Consider the following 22,000-nt stretch of genomic DNA (forward strand, 5'->3'; position numbering starts at 1 on the left):
AGAATAGTTTAAGATCTAAAACCGTATCAGATAAATTACTTCTACAAGAAGGAATGAAATTCAATCCTTTAGATAAAACTTTGTTTTCCTCTATAGAAAGTACATGTGAAGAAATATTAAAAATCAATGATTGTTCATTTTCCCCCACATTTTTTTGAGTGTGTGGTTCTGTAAATACTCCCCTGAGTATTTGCGTTTTTGGCGCCCCCGACTCATCGATCTGGTCCTTCTCCCTCCACGGTCTGGTCTGACCGGTAAGGGAAAAGAAATGCCTTCACTGATTGTGTCAGTATCAACCAGGAGGGGAACATCTGGCAAATGATATGCATGAGACTTGGGGCGAACTACTGGTTCAATCACTTCATTAACGCCAGGTTTTTTACTAACTATGACTTTGGGAAACAAATTCTCTATATGCTAATTTGGAATATTATGAATTTCACCATCATTCAAATGAGGGGTACACATTACATTAGCCCCAATAATTTCTGTGTTAGTTTCATTTTCATTTATGCAGCGTACTATTTCATCATTTTGATTAATTATGGAACCATTAACTACTCTGCGACAGTCATTGGAACATTCAAGCTGTTGTTTCGTTGCACAGTTGACGCCAACAGACTTTGTTAATAAAGAGTCATTATCGCTTACTTCAGAGATCCTAGTGGTCAAAGAACTGGCAGGAGTAGTTAAGGGTTGCCGATTATTGGAGGCAGCACTCTGGTCTGAATTGCCCCCAGTTCGAGGCCACATAAAGACATGTCCCAGTTTAAAGTCTTTTAGGTCTCTCAATATCTTAATCTTTTTTTGTTGGAACAGCTTCCGTTCAAAAGCTGCAACACCATCTAACAGACTTTTGTATAAAGGATTCACAGTCGATGCTGTAAAGTTATTAAAAATGAATTCCTGTTTGTTCTTAATAGATTCAACTAAGTTATTCTCTTCAGGTAAAAATAAATCAATCAGTAAGCGCATATACTGATTGCTTACCTCAAGATTTATCTGTTGCCATGCTGACACAGGGCTCGCAGTATCCGGAACTTTTAATTCGCTGGCAACAGATAAATCTTGAGGTAAGCAATCAGTATACTGAGGTGGTTTGAAGTCCCAGAAACATTGGTAGAATTAGTACAGGCTATGTACAAGGACCCAGTGACTCAAGTACGAACAGTGTTTGGCCTCACTGAGAGGTTCCCAGTGGGAGTGGGTGTACACCAGGGTTCAGCTCTGAGCCCACTGCTGTTCATACTGGTAATGGACTACATCAGTAAACAGGTTAGAGGGGTCAGAGCAACAAAGCTGCTGTATGCAGACGATGTGGCAGTACAGGCAGACTCTGATCTAGAACTTCAGCAAAGGACAGGAGAATGGAATACAAATCTGAAGGCACATGGGATGAAACTAAGCACAGATAAGACAGTGGTAATGGCAGCAGATTGGGGAAATCAGAAGAAGCTGAGAATAGAGATAGATGGGAAGATAGTGGAACAGGTAAACAGCTTCAAGTATCTGGGAGGGGTGGTTGAGGAGAAGGGTAGTCTGAATGAAGAGGTCAAAGCTAGAATCAGAGGGGCTGCAGCCAACTGGCATAGAGTATCAGGTGTAGTATATGACAGAAGAATGCCAAAGAAGCTGAAAAGTAAGGTGTAAGTAAAGTAAGTAAGTAAAGTGTAAAGTAAGGTGGTGCGACCAGTACTACTGTATGGTACAGAAACCTGGGCAGTAAAGGCAGAATAGTTGAAGAAGCTAGAGTTGATGGAAATGAAGTGCTTGAGAAAGGTGGTAGGATGCACACTGCGGTACAGGCGAAGAAATGAGGACATAAGAGCAGAAGCCAAAGTAGCTCCAATTGCAGAAAAGATCAAAGAAAACAGATTACGATGGTATGGGCACATGTGTAGAAAAGCAGAAGACAATCTGGTGAGGGAGATTTGGGACAGACAGAAGAAGGTAAGAGGAAGCGAGGGCGTCCAGCAAAGAGGTGGATGGATTGTGTGAAAGAAGATCTGCGACAGTCAGGCATGAGTGTTGAAGAAGGCAGGAGAGTGGCACTGAATCGAGAGAGTTGGCGACAGTTAATACGATACCCTGACCCCATGTAAATGGGAAAAAGGGGATGATGATGATGATGATGTGTCGGCATATGTAGAGTTGTGTTATATTATTTTATCTATATGCTTGCATATGCTTATATTTAGTTGCTTGCTTAGATATATTAAGTGATGTTTATAAGTTGTTCATTTATTTAGATATATGCATCTCATGTATTATCTAGTGCTATTTCTTTAAGGTAGTAGCATAGTTAATTGATTCATTATGTTAGTTAACAATTTCTTAGGCACTGATTGGGCTATTAGATTTTGAATTGTAGTAAAAAGACCTTTGTTTTATGGTGCTGGTATATGGTCTGATGAAGCTCATTTAGTGAAAGTGCTTACCGTGTGCACTTGTATCGAATAAAAAACATGTTTTTATATTATCCGGGACATCTTAGTTGCTTCGTTGTACTATTTTGGCGTTTTTATTATAACTCAAATATTCTTTTTGCAGAAGTCAGAACAATTAATAAAACTGTTTTTAAAGATAACAATCTCTCAATTCAGACTAATGAGAAGGTTCAAAGGGAAACAGTGTAAGTTTTACCAGCATAAATTAAAGATCTCAAGGAGAAGCCATAGGCCCAGCACCAAAAGGTAGATGAATATATAAAATCCCTTTCAAAAACTGCTTCACTTTTGGTTTGGTTTGGTGAGGGGGGTCCAAGGGCAGACAAATATAAATGGCCTAAAGATAAATCTTCATAGATGATAAATAAATTCCAAAGGATAACAGCTCACATAAATACTGTAGAATCAGATGTGCCTAGGCTTTAAAAGAATCCTGGTTCTTGGAATGGTATGAACTAGAACATATTTTCCCCTTGTCTCATATATCATTTCCTAGTATTCAGTTTCTTTGCCTACTTTAAAACCTGATGCACATCCTCAGAAAAAAAGTGCCTAAAAGCAATTACAATTTTAACATTTGGGCAGTCAAATGAAGTAGTTGATGGTTGGGGTGTATCACACAATCCCTATCTTATGTGTGTGTGTAAGTCCATTCTGTGATGAAGCTTGCGGTAATTACCATTGGTCAGGTCCAAAAGAAGGAAGAACCATTGTTGGTTGGGCCAAAAGAGAGTCACCACATATATCTTTGGGGAGTCCACTTGTATCTTTAAATGAACACGGGTTATCAGACGAAAAGGTGGAAAGGCATACAAAAACATACTTATCGTGGAAATGAAAATGCATCTGTCTTCCAAGATGGCTGCACACTGAGAAACAGCTGAATTTCAGCTCTCCCAGTGTGAAAACAGAAAATCTTTTGGGGTAAATTTCAGGAACTGGTTAGTAAGTGCACTGCCTGGATGCCAGCAAAATGAAATTCAGAGAACATGAAACAAAATCAATCACAAAAGGTGAAGAGAAAACACTGACTGGGCAGAATTCTGCAGCTGTTCAACAAAAAAACAGTGCAAGCTCCAGCTTTGGTGCAAGACATGACTTCTAGTAATCCAGGTGAAAAAATAAGTCAAATGTACTCAGAGCTGATTAAAATAAACAAAACACTGATGGAGTATATCAACTCAAATAACAAAAGGATGGAAACAATGGAAGAAGCTTTAAGCAGATATTCAGATGAGGTGATAAAACTGCAATAATCAGAGGCTGAAATGAAAAACAAAAAGGCTGGCTGAGTATGACTGCTCAAGAAGAGATGTTTCAAAAAACTAATAGAATTAGAGGACATAGCATGTAGGGAAAACTTGAGATTTTCTGCAGTATCAGAGAATCTGTAAGGAACAGACTGTATTAATTTTATGAAAGCACAAATAAGCGACTAGATGCAGTCCTGAACTAACCACATAGCATATCTTAGGTGGAAGCAGGTGTATCAAGTAAGCCAAAACTAAAGATACAAAATATATAGAAAATAATTACATTTACTGAAGCAGTTGATTTGAGAGCTTTCATCTCTATGTGAGACTTCATCAGAATAAATTCCATTTTTTCCAGCTCAATCATATGTTTCAATAAATGTCATTATTTTCTATATATTTTGGATCTTCAAGTTTGGCTTAGTTGATACACCTGCTTCCACCTTAGATATGCTATATGATTGGTTCATAGCTGTTTACAGTGTATCATCACCAAACTAAGTTTAAAGATGCAATCCTACCAGCAGAAAGAGTTGATTCTGACAAAATTGTGGTAGGACAAAGTACTAAAAGTGGGAGACAGTAGAGTGTTTGTAGAAAATGATGAGCTATCAAACAAAAGGGAATTCTGCTTCTTGTTTTTCTGGTAATAAAGCCCATAGAGAGACTGTGCCATTGAAACCTTTTCCAATGTTTCAAAGGAAAATACTTGAGAGACAGAAAAAAGCACAAGATTTGATTAGAAGAACGAAGAGTACATGGGAAGGGTAGTAAAGACTGGATTTGGGAGATGGAGATTGATAGGAAGAAAACCAGCAACTTGGAAATTGACAAATTAATGTGAGATTCCAAAGCATTAACTATATTTGTGAAACATGACATAACAAGAAAACATGGAATATTGGAATTCTTTGACTATTAAACTAGTAGGGGACTCCAAAGCATATGCCTTACTTTATGTCACTTATGTTTGGAAGAACATTTAGAGGAGGGGAAGAGGAAGGAAAGAGTTAGCTGTAAGTAAAACATTTTCTTCCTAACAATAGCATTTTTATAATGTATGGCATAACCCGCATGCTACAAAGTAAAGCTTTCTCAGTTATTTTTTGAGTATAATGGGGATACTAAAGCAAACAGGTACCCCTGTTTTTTTCTCCTTCTTCTTTCTTTCTCCTTGCTCAGTTTTAAGAAAAGCAGACACTGTAATGTAAAAAAAGAAATATCTGGACAAAAGAGCATGATACAAGAAAAATTTATATGCTTGTTCTTACTCTTGCATAGGGGAATAACTGGAATAAGTCCATTGGCTTGATCTAGTAACACATTTTAAGGGGAAGCAAATAAAAAAGAAAACGGAATATAATAAAAAAAGTTTTCTTCTAGCAAATAAATAAGTGCTTATAGAGACAACAGTGTACATGGTTCTGATATCTCTATGGCGACAAACTGATAAGGGGCAATAAAAACAGAATACTTCTTTCTTTCAACGGCTAGGATATTTTTTTTCCTGAAAGCATTCAGCTGTTTTTTTCTAATCTGGGAGAGGAATAAAGATAAGACAAAAACAGACAGCCCTTAGTGGAAGTAGAAGCACAGGCACTACCATGCATCTTAGCAAGGATAACCGTCCTTATAGGTTAATCCAAGTATGGGACAATGGCTCCTACTAGGAGGGTTAAACTTCAATATTTGACGATGTACATCGATTTCTGTGTTAGTATTAAATTAATAGGTTTTAGGAGTATTCTGGGGATGTGTATGTTTTTTGTTTGAGGTTTTTCACTAAAACAAAAAGTTTTGTAAACTATGACATAGGTTCAAATGGATATGACAAGAAACAACTGTATAAAAGATCAAACTGCCAAACATTAGTTTATGCATGTAACACAAAAGCTGAAACTAGACATTTTAAAGAGTGGTTACACATAACAGGTGGGAATAATAACTTCTTAACATAATGATAACACTTCCTATATTATCTTTAAATGGAAATGGTTTCACAGATATATACAAAAAAGAAAGGGTAGCGAGTTATATTAAAAATGTACAGTGCAAACAGCTATGCTACATGAGACACATTTGGAAAGAACTGAGCATGTGAATTTGATAAGGAAAGGATTTCAGGATGGTTATTCAGTGGAATACCTTGGACAAAGGAAAAGGGGAGTACTTACATTAATTGTGACAGGAGCTCTAATATTAATACGAGGGAAAAAAGATAATAATGGTAGATTTATAGTACAAATGAGCTACTGGCAACGGAGGAGGATTACACTGTCATGTATTTATATTCAACCTAAAACTGCTATAATGGAGATTAAGAAAATTATGCAAGAAATATTACTTAAAGGTTGGGACTGGAATTTGATTTGCAGTAGTGAGGATGTATCCTGGAGGCCTAGAAGGGAAAACATAACAAAAGAGTGTAGCTTTTTGAAAAAAAAATGGAAATATTTGGTATGGTAAATGTGAATTCAGTAGTAGGAGTTTAGACTGAATTTAATTATTACTCCCCAAGATACAAAAACTGGTCAAGACTGGACAGAAATTATATTTCACAGGGACATGTGCATTTAATTGAAAGTTTTGATATGCACCCAATAACTGTTTCAGATCATGCACCAATAATAATTAAAATAAAAGTGAAGTGTAGTGAAATAAGAACGAGACACTGGCACTTTCTTACATATCTGTTAACAAAAGAGGAATTTAAGGAATGGGTTGTGGAAATTATTTGGGAGTTATTAGGGAAGGCATAAATTTCTTTTGAAAATATAGCTAGGGAGTGGGATAAAATTAAAGTGAGTTTATAAACAGGATGAACATAAAAGAAAGATAGATATGGTTAAGAAGTAATAAGAATGATTTAGTGGGACTGACTAAAGTATTGCAGAATAGGGGCATCTCACAGAACAAGAAGAGGAACAATCGCAGAATGCTAAACAGAAAATAAGGGATTACCTCAATAATATGCATGAGTTTAGAAAGACTGCTGTTAAGGAACTATTTTTTGATAACAACTGCAGAGCACAAGCACTTTTAGCACAACGACCTAGGCAACAGAAAGTAGAAAGGGCTGTCAACAAGCTTAGGGAGCCTATAACAAAGGAAGGTAACCCGAGATCCTATGCAGGTACTAGAAATATTTCGGGAATTTTATGAAACTCTGTATAAAACAGAAAAACATGGAAATCAAGAAGAGGTACAAATGGAAATGTTTATGGAAGAACTAGATATGCCAAGGTTATAGGTAGATGAGGCTCAATTACTAACAGTTAGGATAAGAGGAGGTGAGATAAAAATGGTGATGTATAACTAATCTACAGGAAAGTCCCCAGGAATAGATGGTATTCCTGTGGAAGTTTGGAAGCTAGGAGGGAAAAATCAGATAATGATCTGGAATGTTTTATTTAACAGTATTTTAAAAGGAGGTGAACCACCAACATCCTGGAAGAAAGCGGTGGTGGCTGTAACACCTAAAGATGGTAAAGCGCCATCAGATCCACCTTCATATAGGCCTATTTCAATTCTAAATCATGATTATAAAGTGTTTATGTCTACAATGGCTAAAAGAATGGCAAAGGCGATGCCAAAATTGACAAATATGGTTCAATGTGGTTTCTTGGAGGGGAGGCAAACATTTGACAATATTAATATAACAATGATGATCCAGAGGGAAGAAGAATGTAAAAAAATACCACTGTTGGTGGTGGTTCTTGATGCAGAGAAGGCATTTGACAGGGTAAGCTGGGACTTTATGAGCAGGGCAATGCAAGCATTTGCATTTTCTGATAGAATTATAATGATGATTTGAAGGATAAATGAGGGATCAGAGGTGAAAATTAAAGTGGGTGGGTTCCTCTCTGGTAAGTTCTGTTTGAGCAGAGGAACTAGGCAGGAGTATCCTCTTGCGTTACATTTAGAACCACTGGCAAAGAAAATAAGGGAAGCAGAAATTCAAGGATATAATTGGTACAGTAGCCAAGAAATGCTGGCTTTATTTACAGATGATATTCTTTTTATACCTGATAAACTCAGAAAAAGAAATTTTAGTATTGTGGAACCTTTTGAGACAGTTTCAAGTCATTTCTTCATATAAAATTAACGAAGATAAAAACAAAGGCAATAGCTGTAAACTATGTACCCTCAGATAATTTGGTTCAGAAATAGCCACTTTTATGGGTGCGTGATAAAACAAAGTACTTAGAGGAGTATGAATTAAAAAGGATTCTGTTATGGTAGCTAAGGATATGTGGGAAGAGACTAAACAAAAGATAAAACAAAAACTGAGAAATTGGAAGCTGTGTTTATTTTTATCAACAAAAGTTGAAATTGTGGACAGCAATTAATAAAGAGTTGAAGGATTTTATCATGGAAGGGAAGACAGCAAGAGTCAAGTGGGATAAGCTGATCTTTCCAATAGAACAAGTTAGTTTGGGATTTCCTGATTTGAAGGGGCATTTCAGAGCTAGATAGTTAAGGTTCCCAGACATAGCACAAGCAGAAAGCTATAACTAAAAGTGAGAAGAGATGATGACATAACGGGAAAAGCTCAAGAAACAAGGAGAGACTGGGATTTTGGATGCAGAACCTTAAGGCAAATAACAATAACCACACAGAATATAATATTCATAAAGTAGCAGAAAGTATTCTAACAACTAAGTCAACATGGGAATGGAGAAAGGAGATTCTGTCAATAGGGATGTCTGCAATTAGGGATACGTACAATAGGCAAGAAGAGGTGGAAATTTATTGGAGAAAACTGGCAAAGGAACTAAGGTACTGGGAGAAAAATAATTAGAGAGGAAAGGTAATAGAATGGGAAGAGATGAAGAATTTATTTGGCCCGCAGGCTAGAGATTGCCTACCCTATCAAGGACTGATATCAGAGTATAGGCAAAGAGAAAGAAATAGGAGGATCCTCAAGAAAGACCAGCACTGGTAGAGTTTTTAATAGAATCTAGAACAATAGCTGCTTTTAAAAAAGGGATAATTCGTACAGCATATAAAATATTGAATAGCTGTAAGCATCAATCAGACGCGGTTAGAAAAGATTAGGAAGAGAAAATGGATAAGCAATTCGCAGAAAAACAATGGGGGGATATAAGTACGCAACAAAGTCTAGAATATTTAGGATTGTTGCTTGAAAGTGTTTACATGGGTATTTTTATACCCCATGTAGATTCCAATGATTTTTTTCCTCAGGTAGACAGCAAATGTTGGACGTGTGATGGAGAAGAAAGAGGTAACTAGGAAGATATTTTTATGGGAGTGTATTAAGTTGGCAGATGTTAAAAATTCCCTGAAGACTACTCTATCAGAAATACTGGGTGAGCAAATTGGTATAACTAAGGAAATGATTTTTTTGAGCTATGATATAGAATCGGAATTGCCTAAACATAGTAAGGCCTTGATGAGTCTAATTATAGTGACTGTCAAAAAAGTGATTACTAGAAAACGTAATCGAAACCAACTGTACTAGAAGTAGTAAATATAGTAAAAGAGATAAAACAACTGGAATTGGGATCTTCAGAAAAGGGTAGGAGCAAATTAGACAGAAAAAAATGTGAATTGTGGGAACAATACATACAACGGAGAAATGACGTTTAAAAGAAGGCAGGATTTTAATGAGCTATGTAATATTTGAATGACAATGATTGAGTAGATTATAATTAATGTATAATGTCTGCAACTAAAATGATGTCAATAAAGCTTGTGATGTAAACTGCTTGCAACTAAGATTATGTCAATATGGTTTGTTTCCATTTATATAAATGTATGGTTGCCTATGTCACAAATGATAATTTAGTAAAGATATTTCTTATTAAAAAAAAAGGAAATGCATCTGTCTTCCAGGCATGACAGCAAGAAGTCTTGGTGCAGAATTTCTTTTAATTGTCTGTTGTGGCTAGAGGCAAACATATCTACCTGAGGATTTCCCCACATATTAGCTCCTGGAAGACCCCAGTTCCCACATCCATTCATGATGGTCTGTCTTAGTCCTGCTCAGCTTGTCTATAACAATGTTTTGCACTGATTGAATGTTGGTATGCTGGAGGGACAGGCTGAACTGAGTTACTAAATCCCAAGCTGCCATAGCTAGTCTGCTAAGGGGGTAGGACCTTGTTCACCCCATTTGTGTATGTACCACATCACTGTGGTATTGTCTGTGATTATTAGCAGAGGGCCTGGAGTACAAAGATTGTTCAGAGATTTGAAAGCATTTATTGCAGCCATCATTTCTTTGACAGTTATGTGTTTTAAGTTGTCCTGCTTTTCCAGAGGCTCTAAACTTTCATTTCCCTAGTATTCAGCTCCTCAAGCAACATTTGATGTAGATGTGGTTACAGACCGAGTTGGGGCTGGAAGGAATACCTGGGTAAAGAGACAAATGATTCACTCACTAGAGTAGCCTTTTTCATAAAATCCAGCAATGAATCTGAAATGAAAGGGGTGGTGGGGTTCAGCACAAACTGATTTGACAAACCAACAATTTTTTTTCACAGCCAAAATAATCATAACAGTAGAGGCCATGAAACCTACAGTAGATTTCTGACAGATTCCTTGGCAGATGCTGCAGTGTGGCTGGAAAATGTCAGAAACTGTTCTTTGTAGCTTTCTACTGTGTCCTGAGGAAGAAAGACCATAATTAAGTATATTTCTGGTAGACATCCCTGAAACACTACATTGTGAGAAGGAATGACAGAACGTTTTCCTTTTTCAGCTGAAATTCCACTCTAAAAAAAGGTTTATTATACAAGCCAGAGATTCTTGACAGCCTATAAAGGAATCTTCATATACAAGGCTATCATCTAAGTATGGGAAAATGTGAATGCCTAGAAATCTTCAATGGGCTAATTACAGGACACAGACACTTTGTAAATACTTTTGGAGCAGATTATAACTCAAAAGGCCAAGCAGAAAACTGGAAGTTTGAATCAGACACAGCAAAATGCAAAAGACTTCTGAAACCTTCGAGTATCAAACAAAACCAAAAAGTATAAAGGTCACACAGATAAGCCAATTAGTAAAAACTACAAGAAAAACCCAGCCAAGCTAGAGTTTTCACTGTGTGGTACCTTAAACCTCCTGGAATAGATGCCCATGGTATATAGGCAAATGACCCGTTAAAGACATCAAGTGTTTCAGCTATATGGCTTCTAAATGTCCATGACTTTTTAATTTTTCCTTTTTTAAGTCTTTGTGGACAAATTCAGTTCAACAAAGCCAAACAACACTGGTTGTGAACATGCACGTTTCAGCCTGCTTACGACCTCATCAGCACAGTATAAGTGGCCTGTTTTGTCCATATTCTAGAAACACTGGAGCAGTTGTCTGACTGTCAGTAAAACTGTCAGCTGCCAAAAACAGCATCCTCTAAGACTGCAACACAGGAGGAAGAGGTACAGGTTCAGGGAAATTCACCTGTAACAAGCCATTATACCTTTGTTGAGATTCTGGAATTTCTTTCTTTTCTCAGAGAAACAAATCCTTCATTCTGGTAACAGTTTAAAAAAAGGCAATTTCAAGAGGGGAATTTGAAGAATAGCTTTCATCGAGTCAGATTCTCTATTTTGAAAAGGTAAAAACAAAATGAAAACTCCAGCAAAGCTAGAACTTCCAATAAGTGACCTCCCAAACCTCGTATCAGAGGCACATGGGATATATGCAAATGATCCTTATGAACATCAAGTGTTTCAGCTAACTGGCAATTCTGAGTGCCCATGAGTTGTTTTGTAGTTTTAATGGACAATTTCAGGCCAATAAAGACAAACCCCACTAGTTGTGGATATGCATATTTCGGCTTTGTTATGACCTCATCGGCACAGCACAAGCAGAGTGTTTGACTAAGCATTAGAAACACAGTGCTGTTATACCCAGTTGATGTCCATTATCATTAGGGTCACTGCAAAAATATCCCAAACAAACTAAAACAATGAGTGAGAAGGTCACTAAAAAACAATCAGTAAAAACAAAATGAAAACTCCAGCAAAGCTAGGACTTCCAATAAGTGACATCCCAAACCTCTTGTATCAGAGGCACATGGGATATATGCAAATGATCCTTATGAACATCAGGTGTTTCAGCTAATTGGCAATTCTGAATGCCCATGACTTGTTTCGCTGTTTTAATAGACAATTTCAGGCCAATAAAGCCAAACCCCACTAGCTGTGGATATGCATATCTCGGCCTTGTTATGACCTCATCGGCACAGCACAAGCAGAGAGTTTGACTAAGCATTAGAAACACAGGGCTATTATACCCAGTTGATGTCCATTATCATTAGGGTCACTGCAAAAATTTCCCAAACAACAAACTAAAACAATGAGTGAGAAGGTCACTGAAAAACCAATCAGTAAAAACAAAATGAAAACTCGCCTCTGATACAAGAGGTTTGGGAGGTCACTTATTGGAAGTTCTAGCTTTGCTGGAGTTTTCATTTTGTTTTTATCATTTGAAAAGGGGAAACTTAAACACATTCCCAGTCTAAATCCTATCTTTCCAAATGGGATTCAGTATCAGCGAAAAAGAGACAGAGAGAGAGTGCTGTGCCGATGAGGTCATAACAAGGCCGAAATATGCATATCCACATCTAGTGGGGTTTGGCTTTATTGGCCTGAAATTGTCCATTAAAACGACTAAACAAGTCATGGGCATTCAGAATTGCCAGTTAGCTGAAACACCTGATGTTCATAAGGATCATTTACATATAACCCATGTGCCTCTGATACAAGAAGTTTGGGAGGTCACTTACTGGAAGTTTTAGCTTTGCTGGAGTTTTCATTTTGTTTTTATCATTTGAAAAGGGGAAACTTAAACACATTCCCAGTCTAAATCCTATCTTTCCAAATGGGATTCAGTATCAGCGAAAAAGAGACAGAGAGAGAGATGAAAATCTTCACCTTTTAAATGGATAGGATGAATCAGCATTACAAGGCTGGAAGGCGCTAAACAATCCTTAGCAAAACACAGCCAATCTTCCCCAATGAATTTTGGAGGAGAAAATTGTCTAGTTTTCTATTTCTTTTTGCAAGATAAGTCCTAGAAAAAGAGTGGCCAAAAAGACAGTCCCTTCCAGGAATGGAGCTCCTCTGAGCAGCTTATCGGAGGAGCAGACCTCAGTCCTTCCCCCATGCAGCAAGGGAGGCTCTCCTTTGGCCAACAAAGGCAAATGAATACCCACTGAAGATATATCTGAATCCTGGACCTTAGTGGCTTCCTGTGGAGCAACACAATTGGAACCATGAGAAAACGCTGAATGGTTCTAGAAGATGATGACCAGAGCTAAGTCACTCACCAGCAGCTGAGGTGAAGAAAAAACTGGAGTGAAAGCTACAACCTCTTCGGTAACATTTTTCTTCTTGCAGATCAGTGGGGATCAACAGATTTGCCAGGACCCAGGTTGATAGTGTACCTGGAAAAAGAGCCTCATAAATGGACAGTGGGGCTTAGAAGAGCTGGTGATACCTTCTGAATAAAAAATTGTACTGTCAAAATTAAAAGCTTTTAGTGATAAATACCCATCAAACTAGCCCCAGCCACCCGCAGCACTGTTATGCCAAGCAGTGCACAGCTGCTGGCAGAAACGAAGCAGTTGCTAAGGTCTGGAACTCTTTACCTGAATCCATCAGATCTATAGCTTCCCTTCCATCTTTTAAAATCACTCTGAAAGACTTCTTTAGTAAAATCTGGCTTTGTTTTTGCTCAAAACCATGATAAACTATATCTCTAAATGTGAACAAGTACCTTTTCACTCCTTATACCTCCTTACTCTCCCTCCTTCACTTACTTCCTTACTGCCATTTAATTCTCTTCACTGATTTTCTCTCTGAATATACCATAAGCTTGTTTTTCCCTCACTTCATATTGCAATTCCTGTTTTTTTTTATTTTACTAACTTACCTATAATTTCTCTGAATATTAAATTATCGACATATACCTTGTATCAATTCTTAACCAATGTTTTATATTTATATACCAGTGTTTTATATTATGTCTAATTTGTTATAATTATTTAAACAGATGTTTTTGTTTTATTTTGAAGATTGTAAAATTATTATTCTTAAAATGTTTTGTAATAATTTGGAACTTTTCTCCCCAGGCTTCCACTGAAAATGGGCTTCTATCCAGTCAGACTTTCCCAGTACTCAAATGTCAATAAATAAAATAATTAAAAAGATAATTGACAGGTGATTAGCAGAGCTTAGTCAAGACAATAAAATATTCTGACAGGAATTCAAAGTTTCAGCTTAGTTGAATCAATAACTATTCTGACAGGAATTCAAAGTTTTGAGGTAAGTGTTTTAAATGACAACCCTCATATCCAAAAGACCAAGTCAGAACATGGAAGGGTGAGGTAAAACTTGCTATTTTCTTCACAAAATACAAATATTTACAAGGGATTCATGTCATGGCACAATAAGTCAACATATAAGACTTTGAGGTAATAATTTTAGTGACAATCAATAAAAACTTCCACACTAGATCAAAAATAACATTTTGACTAAAAATTTCCTTCAGAAATACTAATTTTGTAGAAGGTAATCCCAATTATCTGCCCTGTTTTTTTGGAAAATGCTAGCCCACAAAGAAGCACACTCTACATTGACAAGAACATTCTGAAGTTTGGGCACCCTATTTGCTGATTTTTACAATACTTCCCTCATGAAAGACAGTTGTTGGGGCATGTGGAAGGTGCCCTAAAGCTTTGGAAGCTAGGTCTGATCCTTGACATGATGTACCGCATAACTTAGGCTACTAGAGCAGTGATCTAATGATGAACATAGTGTCTTTAAGATGACAGAGGAGAAAGTCCCAAAGGTTGGGGCCTGAAACCCAGAAGACATATTCTGTGTAATGAAGCTTGGATGGGGGGGGGGGGTCAAGAAGAGGTCCTGAGGGTTTAGTCTTCTGAGACTGGAGGAAAGTGAGTTTAGCAATTAAGGGTAAGAATGCATGATCATGTAGAAATTTAAATAATTGTGAGTTAACTATAATGAAGAGGTCAAATTTTTGTTTGATGGGCAGTCATTTTGCCTTTTAGTTGCTTTACAGTGGAGTTCGTTCCTTGATGAGAGGAAGCTAATCATGGATGTGTGAGGCAACTTATGAATTTGCAGACTTTACTGGAAATGGACTGAATGGCTGTTGTATTTCTTTAAAGTTTGCAACTAACACAGGGAGACAATATTCCAGATGAGAGTCCAAGACGCCTTTGCCTATGACTGTTCTAGTGAAAAGAGATAGAAAGGGGAGATTTTTCTGGGCAGAACAAGAAGGAATTAATATTTTTCTTTTTATTGTCTATATGGAGCTAGAAGTTAAAAGACAGGTCTAGCTAAATTTTCAGATATTAAAGAAGTAGATGTTTTTGATTGGTATGTTGCAATCAAAGATTATTAAAGAACCAGAGGTTTCACAGAGATTGTCATTGGTTCCAAACTGAAAAGTTTTCATTTTAGAAGAGTTAAGTAGTAGGTTATTATTGATAACCCAGGGAAGGAGGGACTGGATGTCTGTTTGTAGTTTTTATTGTAGTGTTGGGATGGACTGATTAGAATGGAATGAAACCATGTTATCAGCATAAACTAAAAGAAGAAGGTGAGGTATATTTAGCAATAGCCAAATTAATGAAATTACACACAAAGGATTAGTTCAAAAATGCCATGACATTTCGTACTTGCAAACTGCAAACTCGTATATTCAGAAACATGCAATCTTTCTGTAAAGGCATCAAAATAGAGCATGTCAGTGTCAGATCAACTTAACAGGACTTTTCAAGATGGAGTGTGGACATTCTTGAGGGTGTCCTAATTAGAATGAGCTACAGAGTGTCAGGAGCATAATCGTGGCTCTACCAATATCAGAAGCCTGCCTGTGGACCTACTAGTGGTATACCAGCAGCATACCTGTCAATTTACCTGTAGAGAACCAGGATCCTACCTGTGGATTTACTAGTGGTATACCAGGAGCATAATTGCGAAGAAGTACCAAGAAATTAATCATGAATGTGTGAGGCAATTTATCCAGAACTGCCATACCCAAGAACAGAAGGATTTCTGTCACTTCATTAAGAGATTTAAAAACTGACAGACACACACAGAAATGGAAAGTAAGCAAGTTTTCAATTGTTATTCAACACAAACATTATACTGATTTTGCACTGTAAATAAACTGCACCTGAATCAATGAGAATATCTTCAGTGAGTGCACCTTGCTACAATGCACACACAGACAAAGACACACACACACACACACACACACACACACACACACACACACACACATGATGCATACATATGTGTGTGCACATGGCAGGAGAGAAAGAGTGAACAAGGTTAGAATATACTTAAAGATCAAAAAGGTGAACAAGGTTAGAATATACTTAAAGATCAAAAAGGTGAGAATGAACTTTAAAGTCTGGAAGTGAATACCCATGAATCTGGATAATGTGTACATGCGTAAGTTTGTTAAAACTGTTTTGACAGAATAACATTTTGGTAACTTCACAAGATGTCATTCAAATTGAAACTGAAAAACCTTTGGGAGGGGGCAAACAGTACTATGTAGAAGATTGTGCTCCTTGTGCCCCAACTTATAATCAGTTCTGAGATCATTGTACTTCAAAAAAAAAGGACATTTCTTTTACAGCAATGATCTCCTTCACAGGGCATGCAATTTGAATAACTTTGCAAATCCTGTTTTTGTAAAGCCAATTGCTGAGGCTGTATACAACTCCAGATTAAAAAATACAGAAAAGCAAGAAAGATATTACTAATAAACAATGAGGAAGTTTAACACTTAAAACAAAGAACTAAAATATAAATGTAAATGCATCCAACAAAACAGGGCTAAACTGGGTTTAGATTAAATCATAACAAATTAACTGTGACATATCATCATTCCTATGTCAGTTAAGTAACATGTTATAAATTAAATATAAATCTATCTGAAAAATAATTTGGAGCTGCTAGTAAAAGACTATACCAATCCGCGGTAGTGGTGCTGCGGTAGCGTTGTTGCCTCACAGCAAGACGTTGTTGCGTTCGATTCTCAGCTAGAGCGTCTTCTGTGTGGAGGCATGCGTGAATGGCCGTGCATTCGTTGAAGGTTGTGCGTCAGGGCTGGTAACTCGGCACGTAAAAATCCACTACCAAACATTAGCGGACCGGAGTTCCGCTGTGGCGACCCCTAACTGGGATAAGCTGAAAGACACAACAACAACAAAAAGTAAAAGACTATGCCAAGGGATGGTTCTGTTGTGTGATGTGTACGAAGGCCAGAAAATAGGGACCTGTATAAAAGCACCTCATTATGGCCCTAGTAAATTCATAGGTAGACAGTGATGTGCTCACACATTGCAAGAAATGCTGAGCTCAGTGGCAAATGCTGTCTCTTATTAAAGGTGAATCAGCGTTCTAACTAATCCAACTTAGAGTCAAGTGTATTAAGATACAAATGCATGCTTTATTATACAATCATTTAATAAACAGAAAGATAATTAATCATTAAAGGTGACAACTAGTTCTGAAAAACACTGCTTGGCTGATTGAATATTACTTTTCTAACCAATTAAGGTTAAAGATTTCCAACCAAAATCACCACTTTGGAAAGGAGAAGAGAACAAATAAGGAGGGATGACAAAATATGTTATTCTCCAAGTGACGCTAACAAGAATTTGTGTGTTCCACCAGAAAGAGTTGGAGATAGCCCATGAAGAGATTATATTAAAAGGTAAAGCTTGAAAGTGTATTTTTAACAGAAGTATAATCCATACATGCCCTTCTTAGACAAGAATTATGACACCCTGAATACTTACAATTTGAAAATAACACTCCTGTTTAGTGTAAGTCTGTACTTGCGCTATGGTCAAAGATGGGGAGGAGGTCAAGTGATTCTATTTCTCGTCAAACACTGAAAATATTCATCTTTCTACTAAGCCAAACTAAGTTGACAAATATTTTAAGGCCAGGCAGGCAGAAGGTAGAAGTCTCAAGATTATGATGAAATACAGGGGGATGCACAACTACAGTTGAGTCCAGGATTAACAAACAGATAATGAGGTGCAAGTAAAAGAGACAGTCTGACCGAAGAGGAGATTGGGGAGAATGATACCACATATTTTTTTTTAAGTGGATAATAAAGTACAGGTCCTACAACAGGTAAGAATTAAGAAGGTAGACTGCTGCTTAAATTTTTATGTCACCAATGAGATGAAAAGTGATCCTGCTTGTGGCAACTAAGTGTGGGTGACCACCTCGTTTCCATGGATTCTAAATACATCATAGTATAGGTACCCCCTGCATGGTTTCACAAATGAGGCACGCAGTGAAAATGACACACTCTAATTAGTTCTATCAAAAATATTTACTCTAGCATGTCAAATGTCATACATTTATTTATTTACTTGACTTTTATTTGTTGAATGTGACAGTTTGACTGGGCAGAACCCATTTTCAGCAAAGACCTAGTGGAAAAAGCTAAAAGAAGATAAATTAAAAAAAAAAAATCACAAACAATGTTTGCTTTACTGTGTGTTTCAGCTATAAAAAGCAGTTAAAAGCATTTATGTAAAAATAACATTGTTTTCATGTTTACCTTTCTTTGGGAAAGCACTGCTTATAAGAACCAATGGCGTGCGCACTTCTGAATCCGTTGACCCTCCATGGCTTCCTGTTTCAGACATTCCATGGTCCCCACAAATAACTAATAAATTAGGCAAAGAAGCCGCCACTTCTTCCTGTCAGGGGAAAAGTTTAAAAGCATCCATACTGAATTATGAAGCATTTATCATTGTCACTGGTGCTATTTACTACACATAAACAAATCAAAAAGTACCTATGATCCAACTTCCTAAGTTTCATTCTGACTACATTTCAGCTTTGTTTTTCCATTCGCTTTTTTTTTTGTTTGTTTTTGGTACCTTAAAAATTATTCGACAATGAGGTAAACATACAGAACTGCTTTAAAAGTTTGCTGTATGCCTCATTACCCACACATTTCAGAAGAAAATGTTTTCACAGCAAAATCAGCATCCAAACTCAGTTCATGGGCCAGATACATGTTTGCAAGGGTCAAGAAACTTGCTAAGGAATCACTGGGATGGCTGAACAACAAACAACTGAATTTATACCAAGACTTCATCTTTGCAACAGCTGTTTATTTTCAATTTGCAATGTTAATTGGTGAACCATGAAAATACAAAATAATTGCAAAATCACATAGAAAGCAGAACCAATTAAGCAATTAAAAAAATCATTGTTAATATCAAAGATCTGTGAACAAACAGCGCTATTCTCCAAATGTGTTTTAGTAGACCATACACCTGCATCCACAGCAACAGAAATAAATATCACTCACCTGCAGTTATCTTACTTCGGTGTTTTTTTTTTTTTTTAATTTCTACATCAGAACCATTTCTGTAGGCACTGAGTGAAGACTGAAGGACTAAAAGTATTGCATTCCTAAAACTTTGGATCATCTTAGAAAACTGTAAGCTCTTGACAACTTTAAACTAACAGCCATACTTCCCCACTCAACTTCACAACCTCACAGACAAAAATGTATTTTTTTGCCCTAAATGCAATTAACTGAATGATTTTCACTGCCAAACATCAGCTCTGAAAATAAGAAGAAAGGTGCTCTGGAGGAAAGCAGGAAGGATGCATTAAACTTGGAAGATACCTACAGAAAAAGAAGCTTACTGCAGGTGCCAAGAGTAACACTTCATCACTACAGGTTTCATACACAGCACTGCAGAGCACAAAGCACAAGTTAAATATCATAAATTACAAAATATCTAGCCAGGCACATATATACAATAGCTGCAGGTTGTGTATTTAATTTTCAGGGTGCCTTTATTTTATCTGATAAGAAAGCTTATGTTGAGTTTGATACTATATTACTATTATAGGATTCTGAAGAGCAAAATGGATCAAAAGCATGTATTTTTCTAGGTATGGCTTTATCTCTTCTTTTTTACTAAATGTGACAACTTCAGAAATTACATAATTTTATTTTTATTATTGATTCTGGTCATGTTTCTAGACATAAGCTTTAACTGCAGTATGGTTTTAAGAAGCCATTTTGTAGTTAAGTACTGCTATTACATTACTTAGTAGTTCAATAGTGAGTAATCCGTGGTGGTGTAACAGTAGTGTTGTTGCCTCGCAGCAAGAGGTTCTCCCGTTTGATTCTCGGCTGAAGTGTGCGGAGTGCCTTCTGTGTGGAGTCTGCATGTCCTCCCCACATTTGGGTGGGCATTCGAAAGACATGCGTAAATGGGCATGCCTTTGTTGAAGGTTGGACGTCGAGCTGGCACCTCGGCGTTTGTGAAAATCTAACTGCCAATCATTAGCGGACCGGAGTTCCGCTGTGGCGACCCCTAACCAGGAAAAGCCTAAAGACAAACATCAAAGTAGTTCAATAGTGAGTGGTTTGAAATTGTGTATTTAGCAATGCATCATTCTGCAAATCAACACTGGCTGGTTTGTACCCATATGCTCAGTTTCAAGAAGCATTTTAAAACTGAATGCTTTAATATCTGTGTGATCTTGAAAAAGCACTAGTGAGCAAAGATGTTAAACATACTTTATTAAACTTGTTTTTATTTTCTATTTGTTGTTCTGTTAATTTTGCTGTGGTGTTTCATTAAACCAAGTACCAATGAGCTCTGGTTTGTTTTTGTGTATAACATCGAAGATTATGATCAGGTCTCCAATCAATTTCACATTATTGTGTGTTTGAGACACGGATGCCAAGAAATTTGCTTGATAGGTAATCGCTGGCATACATGTTGAAACTACATTGCAGAGGGTAATGTAGTGCATGGAGCTTAATCTGCTCCATGTACTAGTTAAAGAAGAAAAGAAAAGAGTGCAAAGTGTTTTGCCGGCTTTCAAAGCCATAAAGCACTTAGGGAGTGCTGTCAAACATAAAGCTTAACACATCTAATGTCAGGAAAAGAAAGTCAGGCACAGATTACGGGCACAGACAACAAGCAGAATCAAAGTTGGTTTAAATCCTCCCACTGTCATTTGCTGCCTGGCACTGTCAGGTCTTAGTGCCTAGGGGGAGACCTGATCTTAACAGTTGTTAAGCACCCCCTCCAGCTCTGTTAAGATTGGATTTAGTGCTATAGAAGCACTTAATTAGTTTGTCTTTTACCCCCCGATACTGGAGAGTAATCACGGTGTTATGGGACAAGATCAGCTTATTAAAATGTATATTAATTTCAGTTCATTAAGGATGCTATAATATGACTGTTAAAAAGCAAATATAATTTGTATGCAGTGCTGGGAAAAATACAGCTTCATAAGCTAAAGTTATTACTGTGTCCTAACTGCATTCTTTTAATATGTAATAAGGGAAAAGTAAGTGTTGCATAAAGTCGAGGCATGTTAGTCACTACAAAATGAATTTGTCAGCCTGACTCCTCCAGGCTAGGAGTGCGTTGTTGCTAGGGAAGGTTTGAAACATCCAAGATCAGAAACAAGACCCCTTGAAAGCAGGTGGAACATGTATAGAAAGGTGTTCACGTGAAGTCAGAGGCGAAAATGACAAGGAATGAGGACATTTGCAAAGTTTTCTATTAGCCAGAGTGATTGTAACATAATAAAAGTGCATGACCAGGTTTGATAAGAAAAATGTATAAAAGATGTAGTTTGTTTCTCTTCAGAGAGACTGATTATCAACAGCTATGAAGATGGTCTCCCAGCACTGTAAGAATAAAATTTCTGTTCGCACATCCTGAAGTGTTGTTCCTGACTGAAGTCATATAAGGTAAATTCTTAATGTTATTTATTTATGACTATAATAATTTGGTGCCGTTCTCTGGATCTGAACTTTGGTATTGCTGCACGGCAGTTCTGGAATAGGGTACATCACAGATTTTCTGTGAAATCTACACTGCTTTGTATGGAACAGTCAGAGACTCAGATGTGCAGCTATTCGGGGTGTGCATACATACTAGCCTTGGCATGGAAATTGTTTTGTAAGGGAAAAGGGTTGGTTTGTGGACTTTTTTCTCTCTTTTAGACAGTTTTAGTAAAATGTGGAATAAGTGCATGACTCTGTTTGTAGAATAAGTGCATGACTGTGTTTTTGCTTGACTGAGTTGTTTTGTAAGGTATACAAGTAATAGTGGGAGGACCCCACAGCAAATGAGTATAATAAATGTAGGTAACAAAAGGAGGTACCTTGTGTCGAGGACGGTACCCTAAGGATTGAAGGGTAAGAAGTATGAGAGAAGTTTTATACTGTCAATGTATGAATGTATGAGAGAAAGAAAAGAAAAAGTTA

At 37.0% G+C, this 22,000-nt stretch overlaps 1 protein-coding gene across 1 annotated transcript in view; it reads right to left on the minus strand.

The window, feature by feature from the left end:
* PIGG (phosphatidylinositol glycan anchor biosynthesis class G) overlaps positions 1 to 22,000 on the minus strand; it is a 2,654,828-nt gene that overhangs the window by 2,040,657 nt on the left and 592,171 nt on the right. The window contains exon 5 of the mRNA XM_044060932.1: positions 18,299 to 18,440. Within this exon, the coding sequence (XP_043916867.1) occupies positions 18,299 to 18,440 (142 nt within the window). The remainder of the gene's footprint in view (positions 1 to 18,298; positions 18,441 to 22,000) is intronic.

The sequence above is a fragment of the Protopterus annectens genome, chromosome 2.part0 (genome assembly GCF_019279795.1).
Source record: "Protopterus annectens isolate FY-2018-M chromosome 2.part0, PAN1.0, whole genome shotgun sequence".
NCBI lineage: Eukaryota > Metazoa > Chordata > Ceratodontiformes > Protopteridae > Protopterus > Protopterus annectens.